Raw genomic sequence first — 26688 nt, 5'->3', positions numbered from 1 at the left:
AGCAAAATTGCTTCATGGTACTGACCGCAATTGAACCTAGAAGCAGTGGTCTTGAAGGACTGATTCCTCTAAAAAGGGTGCCCAAAGGATGTCCCAAGGGTGTGAGGCCCTACAAAATGGAATTATGTGCTGTTTTTAATAGTGAAGTTAAGCTTTTAATAGAAAATCGAATTGGTATAGCCTGTTGGGTTAGCCCAGAAACAATATTTGTTCTCAAAGGGGTAGAAGAGGCTCAGTATAAAAACATTTCAGTATCACTGGCCTAGAGTGAAGCTGCTTAAAAGAAGTAAATTAAATAGTACTAGGTCTTACAGTCACATAGTTAGCATTGCCCCGTATTTTGTCTGTAGAGAGGGGGTTCCAGTGTTAGTATAGTGCAACATTCTTGCCGGTTGCCTAGGTGTTTTAAATATAGTTGCTTGTTTACTGGCTGCCAGTGTAGTTGACCCCAAACGGGCGACATGTTCAAAATGTGAAGTTCCTTGTTGCTCCATTTTGAAACCTCAACTTTTCTAAAATACTGTGATCTGGCGGTCTGCCCATCTACGTTATGCATGAAGGTAGCCCATTCTGGACTGGACTAAGATAATCTGGCTCATTTTGGCAGTGCCTGAAGTGGAAATACTATGTTTAAGAAAACCTGTTTAAGCATGTTACGCATTTTGTATGTTTTCTGCACGATATTCGTCCACAGTTACTTTACATGCAGACTTTATGCACTGAATTTACATAACAGAAATCCTGTATTCACCGCCTGAAAACTTGTTTTTTTCAGCTGTATAATAAACCCATGCAGAAAATATGGCAAAATGTATGATGACCATTGTTCACGTTTTATCCCCCAGATTTACCCATAAAAATATCATCTGCACATTGAAGGCCACTCAAGAGGCGCAAATCAGCCGAAAAAGCACCTTTTAAAAGGTCAAAGCTGTAACCATCTCACAATGGTGGTGTGGGGACAGCTGGTATAGAAGAGAATGTCCTCATTCTGTGCATTGCAGCACCATGGATGCATTAGCGCCCATTTTGCTCATCATTAGGCAAATTGGCAGCAACCAACAGCAGATGCAGCTGTCTCTCCAGCAGGGAACCTGCATGCCTCCCTGCAAATTCCACAGGAGGCAACCCAACGCCTGACCTTCAGTCCTCGCTGCAGGCATCCCATCAGCTTACTCTGCGGCACTGTCTTTAACAGCAGAAGGCAAGGAGGACGAACAGGAGAGGTTTGAATGATTAACACTCCAACTGGGTGCATGCCCCACTGGCCTCATCTAGACATGACCAAATAGCTACTAGCAGGTCCTCTGCACCTACTCTCCGGATGTACTAATCATTTACAGCCCATTTCAGAAATGTGGCAAAACATAGGGCCCAGCATTGAGATGGCATCAATCGCCCCATCCCTAGCATTGAAGCTGTTCACTGCCCTGCACTGTGCGCCCTGGCATGTGACTTGAACCAGCCCTCCTTTTCTGGCATCCTGTCATACGTCTTAATATCCCCATTGACCCTGTTGCCATCAATGGCAGGAAATCTAGATGTTATGTCATAACTGGGATCCCCTATGTTGTGGGTGTTCTGGACATCACACACTGGCCTTTTGTACCACCCAGGGCAAGAGAGCAGGTTTCATTTGTACGGGCGCATGCAGCACTCCCTCAAAGTATAGACAGTCCTGGACTCAGACCTGCTCTTTTTGGACCTTCCTGCACAATTCCCCAGCTCCCCCCAGGACCCTAGCTCAGAACAATCTGTCGCTATCTTGGTGGGATGACCAAAATATCAGGTATGGCTGCTCGGTATGAACATGAAACCTCAATACCTCACAAATGCATTTAATTGGAGACTGACCCCCATGTTTGTCTACATCTTTCCATACTATGCCCATAGCTATGTAAGCTCATACAAACGCAACATGAAATCCAAAGCAGAAGTAATCTGGCAGAAAAATCCCACAGACACCCTAAAAGAGGAGTTTGCCAAAATCTCTAAACAATACAAATCAGCAATAATAACAGCAAAATCCAACTCCTTCAGCACCTGAATCTGCAATGCCAAAGCGGATACTAAAGCAATCTTTACTATCTTTAGGGAACTAGAATCTCCAGCCACACCTCCCACTACCCTCAACAAAGATGAAACCTGACGCTCTGACATCCAATTGGCAATGCTAAACAAAATGGACACCCTGAATAAAATAAACTCTCAACCACCCAGCCAAACACCAGAAGGACCCCCATGACCCAGCCACCAGCTTCCCACCCAACAACCATAACCCCCATTTCCCAGTTTCACTTTAAAGATATATCCGAAACCAAAGTCCTAAAAATAATCAATAGCCTCAAACCTTCAAAATGTAAAAGACATTTGCCCAGCAACCCTCATCAAAGACTGTGCATAAATACTTAGCCCACTCCTGACCGCCTTCATAAAATACTCCTCCTCCACAAGCACCATACCAGCCTGCCTCAAGGAAGCAGGGGTCCTCCCCCTCTACTAATAAAAACATCCCTAGACCCTGCTATTATTACAAACTGCAGGCCAATTACCACTGTCCCCTTCCTACTAAAAATCCTCTACTCTCTTCTCCGCATGGATCTGATTGCAGCATTCGACTTGGTCGACCACAAAATCTTATGCCACCACTGCACCACCTCTGCAAATTTCTCCTCCACGGCTAGCTCCTGGATCAAATATTTTCTGGAAGGAATACCTACAAGCATTGCCCAAGCCAAGTGAAACTAAAAGCAAGATATATACCACTAGCCAACATTGCCAATAACAGAAGGGGGCTAATGAAAGGTCCATAAACTGTGAAATGTGTTGCTCATACTTTGTACAATATAGGGTAGAATCAGGTATCAACTCACATTGCCAAAGCCACGGGAGAAGCAGAAAGAGACCCATCACTGTCAGCCTTTGGTTACTTGTGTAGTGGGGAAACTAGAGAGGCAAAAGAGGCTGCAGTTCTGGGAAGAGAGCCAGAACGAGAGGAGCACCATTTACAAACGAGTATTAAAGAGTACCAATGTGAATTGTGTTTTCCCTGAAGAGTTGTTGAAAATTTTGAAGCTGCAATTTGTCGACTAACTGTGAAGCTGTTGTGAACCTCTTGTCAGTTGATCTTAATCTCAAAAGCACCTGTTGTGAAACGCTGTTCGGGCCGGGGAGTATACAGAGAACGCCAATGCCTCTCTGTCCCCCATCACTTGTGGGGTACTGCAAAGGTCATGCATATCCCCAACCCTCTACAACATCTTCACAAGGCCCCTCTTCGTCATTCTGGACTTTCTCGGCATAGCCTACACCAACTATGCTGAGGATGCCCACATTTGTATTCCACTTTCAGGCATCTATGCAGACGATTTGAACACCCGCAACAACACTCCCTAATCCAATCTTGGATGGCAGCAAACCATCTATGCCTAAACAGTGACAAAACTGAAATCTTACTTGTCGGACCACCTAGAGCCCTAACAAATCTGAAAGAACAATACACCACACCACATTTCTATCCCTTCTGCGAGTCAGTATAAACTCTAGAGGTTTACCTCTGCTACTCCCTTACAATGTCCCGACAAGTAAACGCCATTGCCTCATCACCAGCCTATGCTACCATGGTATTAAACACTGTTAGACTATTCCTTTCCAAAAACAGTTGCCTAACTATTGCCCGAGCAATCATTGGCTCGAGGATTGATTACTGCAATGTCCTCTACGCAGGCACCACCTCCAATAACATCCATAAACTCCAAGTAATTCAAAACCATGCCCTACAAGCAGCCTTGAATATCCCCAAAAGAGAACACATCTCTAAGGTGAGAAGAGAAGCCCACTGGCAGGGACGTCATTTGGGGTTTGCCAGGGGTTGCAACCCTTGGGGGCCACATTTGCAACCCTTGGGGGACTCCCTTCCGATACCAACTTTAAAATTAAAATAAAAAAACATTTGCAAAAAAAGCGGCTGCTCCTGGTGTAGCGGTCCCTCAAATGGTGCAGGGGGGCCCACCACACCAGGTCTAGTCAGACCCTGGCTCAGTACTCGCCCAGTAGGGTGAAGGCTGGGCCGGGGAGGCACTCAGTAGGGGTTGGAACTGACCGTGACATGTGGAACATTTTATATGCCATGTTCAGCTCCAGCCCCTTCTCGAGGGAGGGATGTAGCCGGGCAAGAATATTTTGTGATACCTGGGTGCATGTCAGTCCTGGTAGGTGGACCATTGTTCTGCACAATGGAGGAAGCTGATTTGTGCTAAAGTTGTGTGGTAATTTGATTGTGTTTCCGAGGCAGATTTGCAGAATTGCAAATTAGTACACCATATAATGTTGGATGGACGAGAGGGGCTTGCGAGTGTGCTTGGACACTTTATTTTTTCATTTGTTACACGCCCAGACCCTGGGGTATCATGGCATGGTTACAGACATCTTAAAAGTATGGGTGCACACAGGCATTGATTATGCATCGGATAAAAAACATTGCAAAAACATTGGTATTAGAAGTCAATACGATTGTCAAGGATCGGTGCTGTGCTAGTATAGGTTGAACATCCATGTTTTCAATTGTTTTTTGAACATGGCGAAGGAGGTCTCTTTTTTGATGTAGATGGGGAGGGAGTTCCAATGTTTGGGGGCTAGGACATAGAAGCTACTACCCCCTGCTTTGTTGTTAGGAGTCACTATGTTTTGGCTGTCATTAGATCTTAGAGATCTGGCATTTTCTTTTTTTTTTTTTTAGAATATTGTTCAAGTAGAGTGGTGCTGCATTTATGCATGATGCACAGTGTTTTGAATATTATTCTTGCTTTGACGGGCAGCCAGTGGGCATCCTTCCTTAGCCTTGCATATATGGTCATGTTTTTTATCCCTAGTGCAGCTCTTAATGCTTTATTTTGCAAAAGCTGTAGTTTAAGGTTGGTGGTGGAAATTCCTGCAAGGAGTACTTTGCAGTAGTCCAATATGGATAAAACCAAGGCTCTGGCCAGGGTGAGGCAGTTAGTCGGGGTCAGGAATTGTCAACTTAACGCTATAAGTTTGCATGTATATGCTGTGGATGATGCAAGAGTACTGATGTGTTTGGCCATCGTAAGTTTGGCATCTAGGTAAACTCCAAGTGTTTTCACCTGTTTGAGGACAGGGATCATTGTGCCGTCAGTGTTGATAGAGGAGTAGTCTGAGTGGAGGGTCGCTATTTTGTTTGGAGTTCCAACGTTGAGGACTTCTGTCTTTTCATTGTTAAGACAAAGGCTGTTGAGCACCATCCAATTTTGTAAGATAGAATACATTTTGGTAATGGTCAGAGAGTCTTGGTTGTAGTCTCCTGTGATGGGAATGAGGATCTGGGTGTCATCTGCAAAGTTAGTGTAGATGACCCCCATATCATCCAGGGCGGAGAAGAGGAGTTTAGTGTAGGCGTTATATAGAGTGAGCGAAAGGCATGAGCCTTGCGGGACTCCTATGGGTACTGGTATAGGATCAGCTGCTTCCTTAAGTATGGCCACCCTGGAGATCCGTTCAGCAAGGAAGGATTTAGCCCACTTGGTGGCATCGTTCGAGAAATTGAAGTCATTAGTTAGGGAGGTACATAATTTATCATGATCTACAAGGTCGAATGCTGCGGACAGGTCGAACAGCAATAGAATACAGAGTTTCCCTGAAACTGAAAAACCATATGGTTTTTTAAATCTAGAAGGGCTTTTTCAGTGCTGTGGTTGGGCCTGAAACCTGATTGTCTAGTACCCAGAAGTTTATTTTGTTCGAGATAGGATTGAATTTGTGTGTAGGCTATTTTGTATGAGTTTCAGGAGGAAGGGGACTGTTGTTATTGGGCGGTAGTTGGAAGGTACTGTGGGGTCGAGTGATGGCTTTCTTTAAAGTGGGGTGACCCAGGCTGCTTTGATGCTTGCTGGCACTATATTAGTGTTAAAGGAGGCGTTCACAAAGTTGGTAATGGTGGGTGCAAGATAGGTAGCACAGTCTTTCACTAGTTTTGCTGGGACACTATCTCCTTTGCAGTTAGGCTTTCAATTTAGATAAGGTGTTGAGCACCATTTCTTGGGTGACTGGAGCAAAATGGAATGACGTATTAGGCTTCATTGAGGATGTGATGGGTAGAGGTGTGGTTGTATTTTCTTTCTGCTAGCGATTGTCTTTTAGTGGACATTTTTTGTTTGTTTTGTAGCAGCTTGATTTTGGCTGAGTGTGTGTCTTGGATGCTGGTGCACCATTCTTTGCTGACGTTAGGGGGGGTCGTAGTGGGGATGGGATTTTCCAATTCCCTGAGGATGGCAAAAAGTTCTCTAGAATCTGAGGCAGCATTACTAATGTGTATGTTATAAGCGTTAGCTTTGTGAAAGATGATGGCTGCTTTATACTTTTTATTGGCATTCTTGAAGGCTTTATTGGAGTCCGGGCTAGGGTGTTTGATATGGGCGTGTTCAAGGGAACGTTTGGTTCTTCTCAATGCTGTTAGTTCTTCGTCAAACCAGAATTGGTTCTTTTTGTCAGTTCGATGTGTTTTAGATGAGATCGGTGCTACTACATCGATGGTGAGTGTGAGGCATTTGTGGTAGTAGTCGGTAATGATGCTTGGGTCATTACTATTGGTTGATATGGTTTCAATGTGTTTATTGAGGCTTGGCGCAAATTTCTCTACTGCGAGTTTACGGAAGTTTCAGGATTCGATGATGTCGGTGGTTTTAATTTTAGGAGAAGGAGGCTCATCACTGATGAGAGTGAAGTGGATACAATGATGGTCTGTCCAACTAAGGGTGTTGATTGCGTCGAAACTAAGATTGGTATTAAGTGATCAGATCCAGTCCAGGGTTCTACCTTTGACATGTGTTGGATCATTCACTTGCTGAGTGAAATTCATGTCCTTGAGAGCTGAGTGTAGATTGGCAGCTTTGGGGTCTACGTCATCATTAAATCCTAGATTCAGGTCTCCACGAAGAATACATTTAGTATTAGGTTCGATAAGGGGTGTGAGAAGTAGTGGGATGTCTGTTTTAGGGTGGCTAGTAGTACTGGGCGTTCTGTAAGCCACTAGGTTAATTGTGGTTTTCTTATTCATGGCCAATTTGACAAACAGAAGTTCATAGCCTGCTATGTCTTCAATTGGGCTAGATCGAAGTTGTATATTATTTCTGGCTATGGTGGCTACACCACCTCCTGTGGTGTGGGTTCTGTCAGCTCTGAAGATATTATAATCGGATGGTATGGCCAATGCTAGTAGGGTTCCTGATGCTTGGTGGAGCCAGGTTTCAGTTATCAATAGGTCTAGGTTATGTTCCATGATAAGATCGTGAATTTCAATGGCATGTGCTCCTAAAGAACGAGTGTTTGTTTATAAGGGCACTTCTCCAGCATGGGTCTGGCATGGATTCACATGCTCATGAATATTCCCCGTCGTCAGGCTGGGAATCCTCGGTAAAGAAAAAATCAGTATCAGTTTCGTTTCTGATATGTCTTTCGTAGTAGTAACCAATCACTGATCTCTGTGTCATACTGACCACAGCCAATGACTGCCCTCTACCTAAGCCCCGCCTCTGGCAGCCATTTTCAGATTTTTACCGCAAGTTCAAGTGTTGGGATCCTCGTGCTATTGCTCTCGAGCGTTAGTGCTATTTTTCACATTTTTTCTCAGAAAGATTTCTCTTTTTTCGGTCAAAAGAGCCTCAAGCTCCACCGTTTCTTCATCCGATCAACGGGGACCCATGTCGGATTCATCTACGCCCCTCAAGGGTGAAGATTTCATCGAGCCACGCTTTTGGAGGACTCCAGAAGTTTCTCAGGCCCATCTCGAACATGGCCCAGGAGAAGGGAAGCTCGACGCCCGGAAAGCTGTTCAGGGTCTGCCCTGGATGCCAGCTTCAGAATATCTTTAAGGAGGATGAACACTTCCTTTGCCTTTACTGCCTACATGAGGACAAGACGCACATGGAGAAGGACTGTGCGTTTTGCGGCAATATGTCGGAGCGGACCATGAAGGACCGCCATCAACGTCTCGCCAACTGGCTGGAAGGAAAGAGCCCGTCAGGCAAGAAGAAGAAGTCCGAGCGGTCTTCTAAGACCTTTGAGGGCGCCCCGGCGACGGGGGTCCAACAGAAGGCCAAGCACCGCGAGTCCGCTGGCACCGGGAGCGCCGAACGGTCGGGCTCTACGGGCGCCAGGCAGGGCGCATCCTCCCCGGCGCCATCAACCACGAGCCAACGCTCTGGCTCGGGTAAGAGGAAGGCCGAGCACCCGGCGAAACTCCTGGAGAGACCCCGGTCGTGCCCTAAGGCCCCCATCGGAGGGGGAGCTAGGTGGTGACCCTCCCCCCCCAAGGAGAAGGCGGTGAGCGCACCCAAGGTGGTGAAAGCCTTGATCCATCCGGCCAAGGCCTCTATCGAGACAGTCGCGGCGGCCATGGCTCAGCCTGTGGAGGCTACACCAGTGGTGGCGACCCCGGGGCCCAGAATCTCCCTGCCACCGCGGAGGGAGTCCTCTTTCATGCCCATCGACAGGACCCCCGTGAAACCTCCGATTGAGAAGAAAAAGGGGGGGCAGGAGGTCGTCGTGGACTCGGCCTCAACCTCTGAGGAGGAGCTGATCGAAGTCTTAGGCCACGGCTCTGGCGTGGAAGAAGGCCATCCTGTCGGGAGGGACCCCGACATGGAAGACGACGAGGGCGTCGAGGATGCCGACGGGGCTCCTGATCGCCCTTCGGCTCTCCCTCAACCAGTGCCGCAAGACAACTCGGTGGCCATTTTGTTGGCTATGCAGTCCTTATGCTCGGAGATAAGGACGAGACTGCCGTTGCCACCAACGGAGGAACCGCTCCCGATGGGGGACCCGGAGCCAGGCCCTTCTGGGAGCCCTCCCCCTAAGAGAAGAAGGATTTATCCTCCACCTCCTTTTCAGCCATCGCGCCCTGTTCAGCCCTCCTCCCCGTCACGTGGGGATGATACGGGGACTGACACGGCCGCGACGGGTACAAACGACGAGGTTTACGACGAGGATCTCCCGTCGTCGCCTCCCACCAGGGCTTCCCCGCCTGACGAGATTGGATCGTTTCACTCCATGATCGCCAGGGCATCCGAGCTTTTCAAGCTCTGCCCGGAAGAGAAGAAGGAAGGTTTCCTTTATCAACGGCGCGAGACCAAGAGGAAGACGGTCCTCGCTGTACCTCTATTAGACGATATTTGGGATGAGGGCCTCGCCCTCCTCAAGAACCCATCCACGACGCCGGCTAGAAGGGATCGGTACGAGAAGAAGTACCAGGTCCCGGACGCGGCCCCCTTGTGCCTTCGGGCACAGCCAACCCCGGACTCGGTCGTCTCAGCGGCGGCCAGGAAGAAAGCGGGGGGGAGGGGCGGCCTCTACGTCAACCTCCCCGCCGGACGGCGAGGGAAAGAAATTAGACACAATGGGACGCAGAGTCATCTCGTCGGCAGCGACAACGATTAAGGCGGCCAACGCCTTGGCTATCGTAGCCCGCTACGACAGGGAGTTATGGTACAAACTGGCCCCCCTGCTGGACTTCCTACCAGACGACAAGAGGGCGGAAGCCCTAGAGATCTTGCAGGAAGGAGAGGTGGCGTCGGACCATGCCATTACGATTGCGACGGACATCGCTGACACTGGATTTCGCCAGTTGGGCAACGGCGTGTGCCTTAGGCGGCGTGGATGGCTCAAGGCTACTGACTTCCGTCAGGACGTGCAAACCAGAGTCTTGGACATGCCGTTCGACGGAAACAACCTGTTTGGGAAAACAGTGGACGATTCCCTTCAAGCCATCAAGACACGGAGACGGCCCGGGCTCTTGGGGTTCTCCAGCAACGGCGGCCGCCCTTTCGGAGCGGCAGAGGCAAACAGGGTGCCTCCAAAGGTTCCAGCGGCGGATTTTCCACCTACCGTCAAGCGGCCCGTTCATCGCCACAGGAAGCTTACAGGGGACGAGGCAAGTCAGGCGGACCCCGCCGTTGTCGCCAAGGAGGACAAGGCGGCAAAGCCTCGTCGAAGCAGGACTGAACCGGCCGTGGGGTCGGGCCCCCACCGAAGCACTCCGGTGGGAGGCCGGCTGGCGAGCTTCGTCAGCGTGTGGGAGTCCATCTCCATCGACCGTTGGGTGCTGGACGCCCTAGCTCAGGGTCACGCGCTCGAGTTTCTAAAGAGGTGCCCGCGCGTCCCCCCTGTGGCCAGGAAAGAACATCACGTCCCTCAACTTCTCTTGGAGGTAAAGGCGATGCTCAAGAAGGGCGCCATCGAGCTCGTCCCAAAGAGGCTTCGGGCTAAGGAGTTTACTCAAGATACTTCCTCGTGAAGAAGACGGGAGGATGGCGTCCCATCCTGGACCTACGACGACTGAACAAATTCATCAAGGCACAGAAGTTCCGGATGGTACCCTCCAACACGTCCTGGGTCAACTGGAGGAGGGCGATTTCCTGTCGTCGTTGGATTTGGAGGATGCCTACTTCCATATTCCCATCCTAAAGGGACACCGAATGTTTCTCAGGTTCGTGGTCCAAGGGCGTCACTACCAGTTCAGAGCCCTTCCCTTCGGATTGAGGTCGGCACCCAGGGTGTTCACCAAGTGCCTCGCACCGGTGGTGGCGCAGCTGCGCCGAGAGGGGATCCACGTCTACCCCTACCTGGACGACTGGCTCATCTGAGCAAAGACGAAGGAGCTCGCCGTGGAGCACACGGCAAGGACCGTCCAATTACTCACTGACCTGGGATTCTCCATAAACTACGCCAAGTCCCACCTGGTGCCCGCGCAAGACGCTCTGTTTCTGGGAGCGAAGCTCGACACAGTGTCGCTTCTGGCCTCTCCGTCGGAGGAAAGGACGAGGGCCATCTTGGGCAAGGTGCAGCGGATGCTGGTTGCGGACGCGGCCACGGTGAGGTCCATCAAGTCCCTCCTCGGAATGATGTCTTCTTGCATTTATCTCATCCGCCTGTGAGGCTCCGGATGCGCCCATTGCATGAGTTCCTGGACGCGCGCTGGATCCAGACGGGCAGCTTCGAGGAGAGGATCACACTCGACGAGAGTTTCCGACGAGCGATCCGGTGGTGGGGCACCCGCGCGCATCTGACAGCGGGCATGGACTTCCAGACCCCCGGCCACCAGGAGACAGTGACCACGGATGCCTCCCTGGAAGGGTGGGGAGCGCACACCGAAAATCTGCACGCGAGAGGCCTTTGGCTTCCGACGGAGAAGTCCCTCCATATCAACGTCCTGGAGCTCCGTGCAGTGTTTTGGGCCCTCAGGTCCTTTCTTCCGTCCCTCAAGGGCAAGGTGGTGAGGATCTTCACCGACAACACCACCACCATGTTCTACATCAGGAAGCAGGGCGGTACCAGATCCCCAGCCCTGTCCAAGGAGGCGCAGGATCTGTGGCATTGGGCCGTCGCCCAAGGGATGTTTCTGGTGCAGTTTCATCTGGCAGGGATAAAAAACACCATCTCCGACTCGCTCAGCAGAGAGCTGCGCTCGTGCCACGAGTGGGAACTATGACAGGATCTAGTGGACCGCCTCTTCCGACGGTGGGGCACACCCCAGATCGATCTGTTCGCGACGGCGACGAACTCCAAGTGCCGGAGGTTCGCCAGCAGGTTTCCCCAGCCGAGGAGCATGGGCGATGCTTTCTCGTTCCCCTGAGAGGGCCTGTTTCTATACGCGTTCCCTCCATTGCTGATCCGGCTCATCAACCAGCTCAAGAGGTCACGGTGCAGGATGATCCTTGTCGCACCTGCATGGCCGAGGCAGATCTGGTTCCTGGACCTTCTGGACTTGTCAGCGTCCCGGTCAATCAAGCTGCCAGTGGACGCGGATCTTCTCTCCAGGGAAGGAGGCGCCATCCTCCATCACGACCCGAAGTCGCTGATCTTGCAGGCCTGGCTCCTGCAGCGTTAGTTTGGAGGATACGACATACCGGCTGACTGCAGAGAGGTTCTTGCAAAGGCCAGGGCGTCCTCAACTCTTAAATGCTATGGACACAAATGGAAGAGGTTCTCTGTCTGGTGCCACGCACAGAAGATTAACCCTCTACGGATTACGGCTCCCCAGGTACTGTCGTACCTTCTGACGCTGGCCAAGGCTGGACTGGCGCACGCGTCCATCAAGATTCATCTTGCTGCGATCTCCCGATACACCAGAACCACGGGGCGGACGTCTTTGTGGTCTCATCGTTTGGTGAAAGAATTCATGAAGTGACTGTTCAGATCGTTCCCGCCGGTGAAGGCTCCGGCCCCGGCATGGGAGCTCAACGTGGTGCTGACCAAGCTCATGGGACCTCCGTTCGAGCCTCTGCACTCGGCTCTGTTGAAGTTCTTGTCGTGGAAAACAGCATTTCTTGTGGCCATCACCTCCGCACGAAGAGTGGGAGAGATCCAGGCCCTTTCCTGCAAACCCCCGTACTTGACTTTTCATGACACAAGGGTAGTGCTCAGGACGCACCCCTCCTTCATGCCCAAGGTGCCGTCGGACTTCCACCTCAACGAACCCTTGGTGTTGCCTGTTTTCTTCCCGTCGCCTTCGTCGCCGGCCGAAAGGACTTTGCACTCGCTGGATGTGGCTAGAGCGCTGAAGTTTTACGTGGACCGCACGAAGTGTTTTTGGAAGACGTCACAACTTTTTGTGAACTTTGGACCTGTCAATCAGGGGAAGGCTCTCTCCAAGGCCTCCATTTCCAGATGGCTCTCCGGCTGTATCATGTACTGTCATCGGTTGGCAAACCGACCACTGCCTGGCCGTCCGAGAGCCCATTCCACCAGAGCGATCGCAGCTACCACGGCGTTTCTATCTGGTGTGCCCTTGCTGGACATCTGCAGGGCTGCTACGTGGAGGTCGACGCACACCTTCACGAAATTCTACTGCGTCGATCGGGATTCCAGGGAGGAGTCCAGGGTCGGCCAAGCAGTGCTGCGCAATCTGTTCGCCTAAGGTGAGCCTGGTGAGGAGGTAAGAATTGCTTAATGCTGAGTTTGATGTAATGCTTAATGTTGAGCCTTTGCCACCTCCCGTGGTTGTGCATGTGTGTACTGATATGTATTCTTTATTCATGAGCATGTGAATCCATGCCAGACCCCATGCTGGAGAAGGAACAAGTTACTTACCTGTAACTGTTGTTCTCCAGCATGGGTCTGGCATGGATTCACATGCGAACCCTCCCGCCTACCCCTCTGCGGCTCTTCACTTGGTCATACTGCCACTTCACGTACTACCAAATCTGAAGATGGCTGCCAGAGGCGGGGCTTAGGTAGAGGGCAGCCATTGGCTGTGCTCAGTATGACGCAGAGATCAGTGATTGGTGACTACTACGAAAGACAGATCAGAAACGAAACTGATACTGATTTTTTCTTTACAGAGTATTCCCAGCCTGACGACGGGGAATATTCATGAGCATGTGAATCCATGCCAGACCCATGCTGGAGAACAACAGTTACAGGTAAGTAACTTGTTCCTTTTGAGATTAGACCGTGGCATGGATTTTGGAGCTGTGGTGGGTTTTGGTGGTAGTCAGGATAGTAGGCGATCTATATGTTTTATTTATTTTTTGCCTGACGTTGTTGGTGTTGGGTGTTTGTGATGTCCTGTGTGTGATGGAGGGGTGCCTGTAGATGTGTTGGGTGCGTGATCTAAGGCGCGATGTTCTATCTAATACCCACCATATTACAGGTATAGATAGAACTATGTCATCAGTGGTTTCATGAATGGAAGCAGCTTCTCTCGTGATGCTGTTAGTGGTCTGATTGAGGTTGTGTGTGAAGCTAGTGAGTGTGGGAAATGGTTGTGCTGTTGGGAGGAAAGGAGTGGGGCAAGGCGTTGGGGAGTGTCTAGGGAATGCCAATCTGGATAGGCCATTTCGAGAGGCTAGAAAATGGTTGCCAGTGCAAGGGGTGTTGCTGGGAATGAGGCAGTATGGGAACATAATGATTAATAGCCAAACTAGCATGGTTGGAGAGGGTGGGCAAAGGTGCATAGGCGTGTGAGGCGCTGGGGTGGCTGGACGCTGGGTTGAGTATGATCAGGATGTATTTTAAGTACTGCACACTAGAATCATACTGAGACCACAGCTGGCTAGAACATCTAAATCACAATAGGCTAGGTGCATTGAGGGCCATAGTAGGCTATTATGCACCTGGATCACAGTGGGCTAAAATGCACTTCAATCACAATAGTCTATTATGCACCTGGGTCACAGTGGGCTAAAATGCAGTTCAATCAGAGTAGATTAATTGAACTGAGGACATAGTAAGAATGGGTGCAGTAGTCGGCAGTGTTAATAAGGTCACAGGTAGTGCACAGTGTTCAGTAGACTGTTTAGCATCAAAGCAGAGGACAGGATAGGTTGTTACCACAGACAATAGGTACAGTAGGCGCTAGAGTGGGCAGCATGCTAGATCAGAAGCAATGGTCGCCGTGGACTGTTCCACAATTGTGTAATGAATTCAAATAATATGTGATGAAGGTGGGCTTTTTAGCGGCGGTTATATGGTTGATGCAAACAGCCAGGGGCACAACAGTTGGCAAAGTGCGAGCAATGTTCTTCAATGGTGGATAACAGGTTGGCAAGGCTGCAGTAAGTGGCATTAGGGCAGTCTATTTGCGGCATGTATTATGCAATAGAATGGAGCATGGATCGGTTGGGCTGCGGGAGACTGCGAAGGCTACTCAGGATTTCGGCTACTTGAAACCAATTTGCAGTTTAGGTGCGATTACCTTTTTGTCACGGATCCATGGCGCACAACGGCGAACAGGCGGCAAACAGGAAGGACGCCTTTTTCCTAGGCCTTCTTCCACCAGACCGGCATCTGCCTACCGGAGGCGGGAGGTTCAAAATAAGGCATGTTGTTGCCTAGAAACCGAGTGGAGCCTGGGTTTCATCGCGCCGGCCATTTTATGGTCCGGCGATGCACGCGAAGGGGAATTTCGGATCCGGAACAGCTAATGTGAGCGTAGGATGCGATTCGGGGTACAGTTCGGGCAAAGATGTGGTCATCCACATGGCCAGCTCGCCGTGTGGATAGGGACATGCAGGACATGCCGTTGATCATCCACGACAGGCTGTATTGATGAAGACTGCTCCTGCAGTCCTGGGAGGAGAGGGCTCCAGACAATCTTGGAGGTTTGGTGTCGGTCTTATTTGCCCGGGTATCGCCATATGTTGTAACACTGGTCAAACTCCAGAATGTTAATTCTGTGACTGACAAGCCTTGCAGCTTTTAGGACTTCTGACAAAGTCTGAATTGTGTATATGGCAATGTTTCAATTGTTTATGGACAGGATATAACTGAATAGTCCTGCAAAGTGAGGCAGACGTTTAAACACAAGCAAACTGTAACCATTACTGGGACAACCTCTTGCAAAAATCAACAGTTTCGTAAAAATATTGGTTTATTTATGTGACATCCATGAAAAATGTATTCATTTTTATTGTACAGTGTAGATTTACCAGAATACTTATGTCAGATAAGAGAGATTTTATATTAGAGGTAAAAGAAATAATAGTATACTACAAAGTAAACAAGACAGTCATTTATGTTAAATGTCCTCCTGGTGGGGGTCTTATTCAGGTCGTTGCCTTGGTATTCTGAGTTTTCGACAATTTGATCATCTGTGTCGAGTTGCCTGTGCAGCAAATTATTTTGTATCCAGTTCTTGTAATTTTCCACACGTGTATAAACTCCGGGGAAATGCCATTTTCCGCAGCCATATCCAAAACTTGTAATGCCAAACTGATAAAATCTTCGATATTCTGGGATATAGCATACAAATGGTCCTCCACTATCTCCCTGTAAAGAAATGATACATTTTACTTTTTTGTAGTTTCGAATGAAAGGAAGGTTGCAAAAACTCTAATATACCAGCTGATGAGGCATGTAAATTGTATGTAAATCTGCCATTTTAGGAGGATTACTTGTATCAGAAAAATCCAGTTAGAGACAAGAAACGTTTACTGCCTGTACCAGTGCCGTCCCTGTATTGGTATGTTACATAAATGTTTAGAAGAACTTGCTTTTAGTATCAGTGAAGAGACAGGTTTTAAACAAGAATTGGCAAAGCCAATCGTTGTGTTCATTACCTTTATATTTATAGGCATGAATTTGGGTCGACCACATAAAGAATTAGCCTAGTTCAAAGAACATGCAAGCTGAAATACCAATCATCAAATGATTTGCATCACATGAGTGGTTAGCCTCTTCTGGACGATTAAATACTTCTAAAATGTTACACTGGTGGCTGAGGTACAATGACTGAAGCATACACAGCATGCTGCTTTAGAGCTCTGTACCATCCATCATGCATTCAATGATATAGCAATAAACCCTGATATGGGGTCACAAGGCGGGTAATAGCCCGCCAACGTGAGCCAGGTATTTATTTAATTGTGTTTTTATAACTTGCCTAATACTATACCCAAGTTCGGTTTCTAAGCGCGGATCCGTGATTCGAACCACTGTTGCTCTGCGTGGTCTTACTGACCAGACCAGCGCGTTGCCCCTGTGCTACCCTCCGGCCGAGGCCAAAGTGCAGCGAGGGCTTCACAAGGGCTCAGGGCTGTTACCATTCTGTCCCCTGCAGCTCTCCCAATAGCAGATTTTATCGCTATTAGCACCCAGGAACTCCCTCCAGGGTTACAATATTTCTAAGTATTTTCTTTCCACGGGAGATGGGCACCGTGCATACCCAATCTCATGTGGAGAAAAAACAACTATGGCTACAGCCATGGACAATGGTATGTCCCTTTTTCTATTTCGATGGGCAAGGCAGGCAGCCATGACGACATGGGTCAAGATGAGGGCAGGTAAATGGGCTTAGGGTTTTTGGGGATTCTATGAGGTCAACAATGGATGGCAGAAGGGGGGAGGTGTCTGAAAGTGAGTCAAAATGAAATGGCAGACTGCCAGAGGAGAAGGCAGTTACGGAGAGGTTTTGCCCACGTTCCCGGCTTCTTGATGGGTCCGTGCCTCTCCCCAGGTGCTAATATTATATTAAAACACACTTTCATGGCCCAGTTAACCAGGGCCAGAAACTATGTCTGACAGACTGTGAGCCCTAACAATCAGTCCAATACAGAGTCAAACTGTAGGACCGGAACAAGCTTCCTGGTGTTAGCTGCCAAACAGTGGAATGCCCTACCCCTTAGCTTGAGAATGGAACCCGCATTTTGGACCTTTAGAGCCAAAGTAAAGGGCTGGCTTTTCGGTAAGAAACAGGAGTGATCAACTATCTCACCTCGAATTCAGCCGGCCTGCACATTTTCTGTATGTCTTTTGTAACACTAGCAGCTTGGCACTGTACCTGATTTTTCCTTGTCTCGACCCCCATGTAACTATGATCGACCTGCACTTATTTCTGCTACTGTTATTCCTTTTGCTGTTGTCTAAAATGTCTGAAACTTTTGTTAAGCTTGGGCACCCAGTTACCTGAGGGTTCGGTGCATGGTACAAATAAAGAAACTAAACCATAACAGATAACATATGAGCAGCATTCACTCTTTGCAATTTACTTCATGGGCAACTGAAGCAGCTGCTCTACTCAGTGCTTGCATACAGGTTTCATCTTTAATAACCGGGTGTGTACCGAATAGCATATTTAATGTTTGGCCAAACACCAAACGGTCTGTAAAGACAAGTATTTGCTTACAGCTGGCCATGAAGCCAAATAATTGTTTTTATTTAATAAATCATGTCCCAGACTACGGAATACACACTTTTTAATCAACACATCATCCCTTCATAAAGCACATAAGTCGGCAAAGAAGAGATTAACAAACCAACCAGATGTATAAAGGTGTGTTACATATGTATAGCCAGTGTTGCTCAGAGTGTTAGGATTCACAAAATAAATATTGCTCTCATTGCCAATCACACACATTACAATTTCTTGCGAGTTACAAGGGAGGTTGGGTGGAAAGTGAATTTCCAATCCTGCTTGTAGACCACATGGAAATGTATAAATGGTTTCTGGCCACTCGTGAGTATGACCCACCCCCTACAAATTTTAGAGCAGTGTCTCCCTCCCCTACAGCCCAAACAAGGGAGGAGAGGACTGTTCCAGACAGACTGATCGGAGATAGTTGGAGATGGGTCAATCAGATGTAACAAAGCCTAACATGCGACTCAACCTGCCCAAACCCTACGAGCGCCAATAAGGCACCTGCCCATCGGGTAGTCCCTAAATTCCAGCATAGCTCATATATGTCCTCTAACCCCTCGCACCAGATTAAAGGATGAAAGGCCCTATAGATTTTTCTAAGCCTCACTCTTCAACCGACCACCCACAACACCAGCTTTGTCCACACAGAAAAGCAGTTGTATCTCTCGCACCTTTACATTGGGGGAGACTGGCCAATAATACAATCGAGTGATTTCTCAAATAGCAATTTCTTTGAATAGGCCATTATAGAGAGGAAAGCTACGACCACCTTTTTCACTGATATGTGATGGACTCACAACCAGTCTGATCAACCCCCCCTACACATTTCACCAATAAGAGTGTCTCTCTCCGACTTTATCCCCATACAGACACCATCTTGCTATTCCTCCTTAAGCAGACTGCCCCAAATAGGGGAACTCTAGAGCTTTTCCAACATGGCGTTCTTTATTATATTAATATATATTATTATATATTAAAGGATATTTATACCATGCACTATCACCACCGGAATGGTCCCCTGGCGCTCTGGCGGATCTGAAAAAAAGGGGGTAGGTTGGGGTACGTTAGTAGGACAAAGTTTGGAGAAAGAGCAAGGAAGCTTTGATGTGCTGTTGGCAGCTTCAGTTTGGTTAACACCATTTGCTGAGCCTTTTGGTGTGGTATCCGGTTCGTATCCGTTGTGTGCTGTTGTGTAAGGCTATGTGTGGGTTGTTTGTTGTTGCAGTGTAGTGAAGGGCGTGCGGGTTGCTGTGGTATTAGAGGTATGGTTGTGTTTAGTTAGAGTTTGAGAGGTGTATGCAGAGGGGTGAGGTTTTAGTAGGGTTGGTTATTAGCATTATTGTCTGATAAGACGCACACTCGTTTTGTGTGTCTTTCAAGGTTTAGATAAATATCTTCCTTACAGTGGTCTTGTTTCAGGATGACAACGCTTTCCCCTCACTTCTCTGTCCATATGTCACGCTAGTCAGTCCCTACAATTGTATCTCTGTTTTTACTCAGGCCAGCCCTCCCATCCGAGTCTGTGCATGATGCAAACTGGTCCCTATGGAACTATCTAGTTTTGACCCATGTGCATTCCCCTAGCTCTATCTGGGTGCGTCGCGGTTCAGTTCAGTGGTTACCGCCATGTCCAGATTTGACGCGGTTCAGTTCAGTCGTTACCACCATGTCCAGATTCCCCAGAGAAACCTCTTTTCTGGGGATTGGGAGGGGGGGGGGCACACTGTCTGACAAATAACTGACTATCCCAGCCCTACTAGTCTTGACTACCTATAGTGTATTTGTATTTAGTAAAACATTTTTAGTCATCACATCTTTCATATAAAAGAACATTTAACATTCAAAAATAAAAAAGGGATGCAAGTTTTGGACTAAACGTGCAAGGGAGAGAGAAGGTTGAAGGTGAAGGAAAAGGGAAGGTTGGAGGGTGAAGTACAGTTCATCAATCTTACATGAAGCACTTGAGGTTACATGGTTTTAATTAATCTTTTAACACTGCACAGAATCGACTGTTCTTTTCAGGAACTCGGGAGATGATATTGGTATGACCATCTATCATTCCTTGAGTTCTGGATTGTTCAGTTCTAACAAAGGGCAATCAGGGTCTGCTATTCTTTTTCATTTGAAAACTTCTTGTAGGAATGGGGCCATCACTAGTCATACTTCTTTGGTCACTAAGTAAACATGGGAGCACCCCCGATAGTAAGCAATGAAGCCTTCATTCTTCAGCTGGTGGATAAAGCATCTCTTCCTAACCGCATAGTATGCAGGGTAGATAAAAAAAAAAAAATGTATTCAGTCCTTCTTTGTGGCCTCAAATGCTTTGCATATTGCTATCATATTTGGGTTTCAGCTTTTTCTCATGGGTTCACTTTGATTTAGTAATTCTGGCTCTGAGAAGAAGCCGCCTTTCCTCTTGGCCTAACATACACAGTTGCATTATGGTAAATGGCTCTAATGGGAAACAGTCTCTGAGAACTAATTGCTATCATACTTGATTACCACAATGAGCAGCACCTGGAGGTTAGAGGGAGACGCTGCGGGCACATTCTACAATGTTTTCTGTGGTCAACAGAAAGCAGTGTTCGAGGTCACAAAAAAAACTCTAGTCCTGTGCCTAACAGAGCACTGGACAGGAGCACTTTGGGCCCCCTAACACCAGGGCATAAGCTTGCGCTAAATTGAGTCCAGCTAAATTTAGAACACAATCCTGCTCTGGCAGGTAAGCCATCTTTGTTCCTCAGACCAGGATCCTGCATCAACAGTGTGTAAGGGCGCAGAAGGAGGAGACTGACACACAGGTGGCATGGTGATTGCTATAGACTTTTAATAGTCAAGAAATTAAACATGACGGGTTCAGTCAGAATGTGTGTGTAAATCAATAATCCACCATCCTATGTCAAAAACCCTAATGCTGTCCCTTACACTTAAAACTAAACTAGAGAAAAAGAATATCTTCTTGGTCCAGAAAAATGGCTCCTTTTTTCTGGCCTGGGGATAAAAGGTTTCCTGGTTTTTTTTTTCTTTTCATAACACATTTTATATTTTGCATAATACATCCGAGGAACAACATCACCCATCTGATATATATTAACAATGTTGACAATAATAAAAATAGAAATAAAGGACCCCGATCTTCATCATCACCAATCGCAATACTTTGTCATATATGCACGGCACCTGATTCATATATTTGCTTTAAAATAAGGATTAGCATTTTATCCTTCATCCGCCCATCTCTGCCAAATTTTCCAGGCTTTCTCAGGGCACCGTCTAGCAGTGTAGACTCGTTGTTCCATTGATATACAAATGTCCACATCCGTTACCCATTGCTCATATTGCGGGGTTACCTTGGATCCCCATAGTTGTGCTATGTTTCATTTGATCAATTCCGTGGTTGTTGAGAAAAACTGTTTTTCAGAGCATGTCATTTCTCCCTCTTCTTTGATGCCCAATAACATCAGTCTAGGGTCTCTAGGGATAGTCTAGCCCAATACCGTTGATAGCTTGTCACAACATTTTCGTCAGTACTCTTGAATCTGCGTACATTCCCATATTATATGAAAGAAGGTACCCCCCTCGCTTAAGCATCGTAGGCAATTGGGATCTGTGGCTCTGTCCCAGCGGTAGAGAGCCACTCTCGGGTAGTAAACTCTGTGCAGCACTTAAAGTTGTATGAGGCTCAGCCTAGCCGAGATGGCGGTCTCTCGTGGGTACATCAGGATAGTCACCCAGTCCTCAGGCAATATCGGACCTATATCCCTTTCCCATTTCCGTGTCAGGTTGCATAGCTCAGGTGTTGCAAAGGAGGATATGGCATTATACATCACAGAGGAGACTTTAGTCGCAAAGGGCTCGAGGACAATGTTTTTCTCTAGGGGTGTACTGTCAGGCATATCAGACAGCATGGGCAGATGTGTTTGTATTGTGTGTTCCAGCTGTATGTATCTGTATCGCTCAGTGACAGGAAGACTAAATCTAGTAGTTATTTCCTCAAAGGACACCAGTCTGCCTTCCACAATTACATCCCCAACCTTGGTTATACCCTTTGATTCCCAGCTCGGCTACGGAATGTTTGCCTATTTCGGGCAGATTTCTATTCCCCCATAGCATTTTTATCGGGGTCACTTTCTTGTCCCATCCTATGTTTGTGTGTTTCTGTCCAGATTATTGTCATATGTTCTGTCAAAGTGAAAGGCAGAGGTGGTTTAATTGTATGATATAGGCTCTTCAATGGGGACAATCCCTGTAGCGCAGCTATTTCTGCTTTGATATGGGGAAGTTCTTTATCTGCCGCCCTCCTAGATGGAGCGTTGAAGCGTTTGTAGCGCAATACGTGGGTGACCTCCTCCCCACAGGAGTTTCCTGATGTTGCTATCGATCCTGCATTGAAATATAGGTAACATTTAACAAAAAATAAGGTATTAAACAAACAAAACAGTCTTCATTAGATGTTGTGGTATCTTCAGTGTCTATACAGGGGCAGAGGTAGGTGAATTTGTGAGTTCGGGTGCCGAGGTTGTGTCAAGTCGGGCGTCTTTGGAAGTTTAGGTGAACCTCTTCCTAGCATTATGTGGTTTCTGGGGTTCCCTTCAGGGGGGTTTGTGGTCTGCAGTAAAGGGCACATCTCTTAGGAGGGCCTTCCACGATTCGAGGGTGGTGTTTGCTTCGTCTGTTCCATAGTTGGCCCCTTCCTGCCATGCTCTGGTCTCTGCCTCGGACCATCTTTCTAGTTCCTTAATCCAGCGTTCATACCTCGGGCCCCCTGGGGACTTCCAGGCCATAGCTATGGTGCAGGATAGGTCCATCAGTTTGACTACATGTCTGTATTTGCTTATTTTGGGGTGAGCTCCTAATAAACAGACTTTCGGGTCCCACTCATATCTGGTTATGCCAGCAGTTGTGCAAGTCTGCCTAACTCTGGACCAGAGTGTCTTTGCCTTATTGCAGGTCCAAAACATGTGGATCATGTTGGCTGTGTCGTTGCCGCACCAGGGGCAATTCGGTGAGACTTTCTTGTTGAATTTAGCCACCCGCTGTGGGGTCATGTACGTCCTGTATAGGGTATTCAGTTGTATCTGCCTGAATCTCGCGTTGCGGGACACCTCTTTTGGGTACAATAACATTCTTTCCCATTCTTTGTCAGTTAGTGTGATGCCCAGGTCCACTTCCCATCTCTCCTTGAGTGCTATGCCTTTGGGATTAGGTTTGTCCATCAATCGGCTGTAGAGCCGGGTTACCGGTTTCCATCCATCTGCTAGCTCGTACATCTCCTGTAATTACGGATCCGGGGTGGGTTCCTCGGGCCAGCTGTCCCATTTGCTTCTGGCGATCTGTTTGAGTCGGTGATACCATAGAAATTGGCCGCTGGAGAGTTCTTCAACCTCCTGCATCGATTCAAAGTCTCTGAATTTGTCCTCTTTGAACATGTCCCCCCATACATAGATCCCGGCACTCTCCCAGCTTCTTGCTACCCTCAGATCTGTTGTGGTTTTGCATGCATCCCCTAGGATGGGAGAGTTGGGTGAATATGGATGGCTCAATTGTAGGATGGAGCCAGTTCTGGTCCAGATCTGTCTGCCTAATTTCGCAATCATGGGGACATTCTGTGTCTGCTTGAGTGGGTTCCAGAGTACTTCCTTGGGGAATAGATTGGAGGGTATTTGCCTTAGTAGCGCAGATTCATTGTTTTGTTCGTCTTGAAGCCACCTTGTCACGTGGCTGAGCTGTGCAGCTAAGTAGTACATCTGAAAGTCGGGGAGTTGTATTCCGCCTTCTTTGTGTCGTAGCGTGAGGATTGAGAGGGGTAGTTTGTGTCTGGAAGGGCCCCATAGGAAGTCCCAGATTCATATTTCAAGTGTCTTGAAGAAGGTGGGGCGGATATAGTAACAAATGTTCATGAAGAAGTATAGGAAGCGGGGGAGAACTATCATTTTTGTAATGGCCGCCCGACCCATCATTGCAAGTGGCAGTTTTGACCAGAATTTCATAGAGTTGCGGAGTCCTTTCAGCGCCATTTCAGTGTTGTGGTAGTGTGAGTTCTGGGGTGTGATGGATGTTTATTCCCAGATATCGGAATGCTTCGGGTTGCCATTTTATCCCCACTACTGGTAAATCAGTTTTTGCTAGGCCTCTGAGTCTTGCCAGCGGGAATGCACAGGATTTCGATCTGCTAAACTTGATTCCTGAGTAAAGTGCGTAGTTGTCGAGGACGTCTAGTATGACTTGTGCATTTATTTGTGGGTCTTTCGCATACAAGAGTACATCATCGGCGTATAGGGATATTATGGAGTGTTGGTCGCCCAGTTTAATGCCTGCGTCGAAGAACTGTTGTCTAAAATAGATGGCAATTGGTTCCAAGCCTAAGATGTATAGCATCGGTGATAGCGAGCATCCTTGCCTAGTGCCTCTGAATCTCCCAGGGCTTCAAGATCAGCCCTCCAGTTTTCACTCTTGCCATTGGTGAGTTGTAGAGCACCTTGATCCATCTCACAAAACCCACTCCAAATCCAAACTCCCTCAGCACCTCGACCAACCATTCCCAGAATATGGAGTCAAAGGCCTTGACTGCGTCGAGTGAGAGTACTGCAAGATCCTCGTGTCTCGTGGTGGTTTCCGCCATAGTGTGTTGAAGTCTTCTTAGGTTGGCCGTGGTGTTGCGTCCCAGGACAAAGCCATTTTGGTCGTCGTGAATCAGGGTTCCCACCACCTTTGCAAGTCTGTTGGCTAGGATAGTGGTTAGGATCTTCATAGTTTAGCATTGCTAATGGGCGGTATGAATCGCAGACCGTGGGTGGTATGTTGGGCTTAAGCATGGGGATTATGATTGTTTCTTTCATAGTGTTAGGGAGTATCCCTACTTCGTATGCCTCCGTGTAGACCTCATGTAGTATCGGAGTGATGATATCTTCGTAAGCTTTATAAAATTCAGACGGGAGGCCGTCACTGCCAGGAGTCTTACAGGTGGCCAGCGACCTGATAGCTTCCTTAACATCTTTTGTAGTGATCTCCATTTCCAAAGCTTCTCTCTGTTCCTCGGGTAGTCTCGGTAACCCAATCTCTTCCAGGGTGTTCTTGATTTCTTCTCTGGATATTTGCCTGTTGTGGGAGTATAGTTTACAGTAGAACTCCGCAAAGCCGTTGTTAATATCCTGTTGGGTCCTGCATGTTCTCCCGTTCTCGGTTATGATCTCTGTAGGAGTGTGTCTTGGTTGTTCGCGTTTGCATGACCAGGCTAGTATCCTGCCTGGTTTATCGGCTTCTTTGTGGGTCTTGGCGGTGTTTGTTGTGAAGTCGAATTTGGCTAGCCTGTCCCAGGTTGTGCGACATTCTTCGCGAATGTCTTCTAAGGTCTCTTCCATTTCCGGGGTGGTGACAGTGCATGTCTCGAGGAGTGTTATTTCAGCTTCTCGTTCTTCTAGCGCTGCCGTCAGGTGTTTCCGGATGCCTCCAGCCCCCGCTATCACCCCCTCCTCTTAGCACTACCTTCATCGCCTCCCAGAGCGTGCTCCAGGTTGATACAGAACCTTTATTATTGTCTATGTAGTCCTCAAGTTTGTTACCGAGGGCTTCCCTGAATTCTTGATCCTTAAGGGCTGCGATGGGCATTTTCCATGTCGGGATCGGTGGTCTGGGTCCCCTTAATTTCCATTCCATAATTAATGGTGAATGATCAGAGATCGATCTGCCTAGGTATGCTGTTGCATCTACCATTGAGGTTTGCTCTCTGTTGATAAACAGATAATCGATCTTTGCGTGAATCTTGTGAGGGGCCGAGTAATATGAGTAGCTTCTTTCAGTGGGGTGTTGTTCCCTCCAAATGTCGACCAACTTGAGGTGATCAGCGCATCGTTGAGTGCTTGAGTGGCGGCGTTTCTCGGTTGCTGGGGGGGGGTGGATCTATCCATGTTTCTGTAGCAGTTGAAGTCGCCAGACCATAGGAAGGTCCCTTCCCTGTGATGAGTCATTTTGGCACAGAGCGTTTTGAGGTGTGAGGGAATTCCGTGTTGTGGAAAGTAGGAGTTCACTATACAGACCGCTGTATGTTCAATGGTTCCCCATATTATTAGATACCTGCCTTCAGGGTCTGCCTCCGAGCTCAGTAGGCAGAATGGCACATGCGGGTTCACCCACGTGAAAACTCCTCGAGCATAGCTAGAGTAGGGTGCTCCTTTCGCGGTGCCTCCCCACTGCTCCGCTAACTTGGACGAAGACTCCTTCGACAGGTGGGTCTCTTGGAGTAGTGCAAAGGATACCTTCTTTCTGCGGAGATAGGATTGGATCTGATTCCTTCTCAAGTATGATCCCATACCACGTACATTCCACATTATCACTTTTAATTGTGTTGCCATTGGGATGGAGTGTTGGATTCCGTGCGTCTGCCCTTTTGTGTGTTTCTCAGCGGCTGTTGATTATCCTCGGTGGTTCCCAGATCTCGGTTCTTAGTTCTGGTTTTGCTTATGATCTGCGGTGGTCTTGCCCTCTGCTTTGTTGATTGCGCTAGTGTGAAGACTGTGTAACTAGAGTAACATTTAACAAAACTGGAACTGGTGCGCCCAGCGACTGCTTTTTTCTCGCGGTGCTCAGACGCTCTTGCGCCGTCAGGTCCCATCTGGGTATTAGGCTCGAGCGTCGGGCAGGCAACTGGCCTGTCCTGGTCTGTTCGTGGGGGCTAGGTCCTGTGCCTGGTGTGAGGCCAAGCGACGGCCGCATCTGTTTGATAAATAGTGGTGTAGGTTACCTCCTTGGTTGTCGTAGGGTTGTGATGCGGTATGTGCTTATGTGTCAAGTGCATGGATAAGTGGATTTCCTCATTTACCCTTGGGATCGGTGTCCCCATCTTCTGTTAGGTTGTTGTCTTCCATCCACATATTGGCGATCGCATGGCCCTTGTGGATGACTTTTAGTCTCGATGGATAGAGTAACATATATTTTAGGTTCAGTTGCCGGAGTCTGGCCTTGATAGGTACGAATGAGTTTCTCTCCCTTTGCACCTTTGGAGTATAGTCTGGGTAGACAGAGATTTTAGCGTTGCCATGTTC

The 26688-nt window shown here is 48.1% G+C and overlaps 1 protein-coding gene across 1 annotated transcript in view; it reads right to left on the bottom strand.

Annotated features, from left to right (window-relative positions):
• Positions 1 to 15359: 15359 nt before the first annotated feature.
• The window catches only part of LOC138582292 (transmembrane protease serine 12-like), a 456559-nt gene continuing 445230 nt past the window's right edge, over positions 15360 to 26688 (bottom strand). The window contains exon 5 of the mRNA XM_069653435.1: positions 15360 to 15780. Coding sequence (XP_069509536.1) covers positions 15475 to 15780 — 306 coding nt within the window. The 3' untranslated portion in view covers positions 15360 to 15474. The remainder of the gene's footprint in view (positions 15781 to 26688) is intronic.

Source organism: Ambystoma mexicanum, chromosome 3q (genome assembly GCF_040938575.1).
Source record: "Ambystoma mexicanum isolate Mex_15411 chromosome 3q, UKY_AmexF1_1, whole genome shotgun sequence".
In the NCBI taxonomy this organism is placed as follows: Eukaryota; Metazoa; Chordata; class Amphibia; order Caudata; family Ambystomatidae; genus Ambystoma; species Ambystoma mexicanum.
The sequence above is the reverse complement of the archived record's forward strand: the minus strand, read 5'-3'. Positions and strand labels throughout refer to the sequence as shown.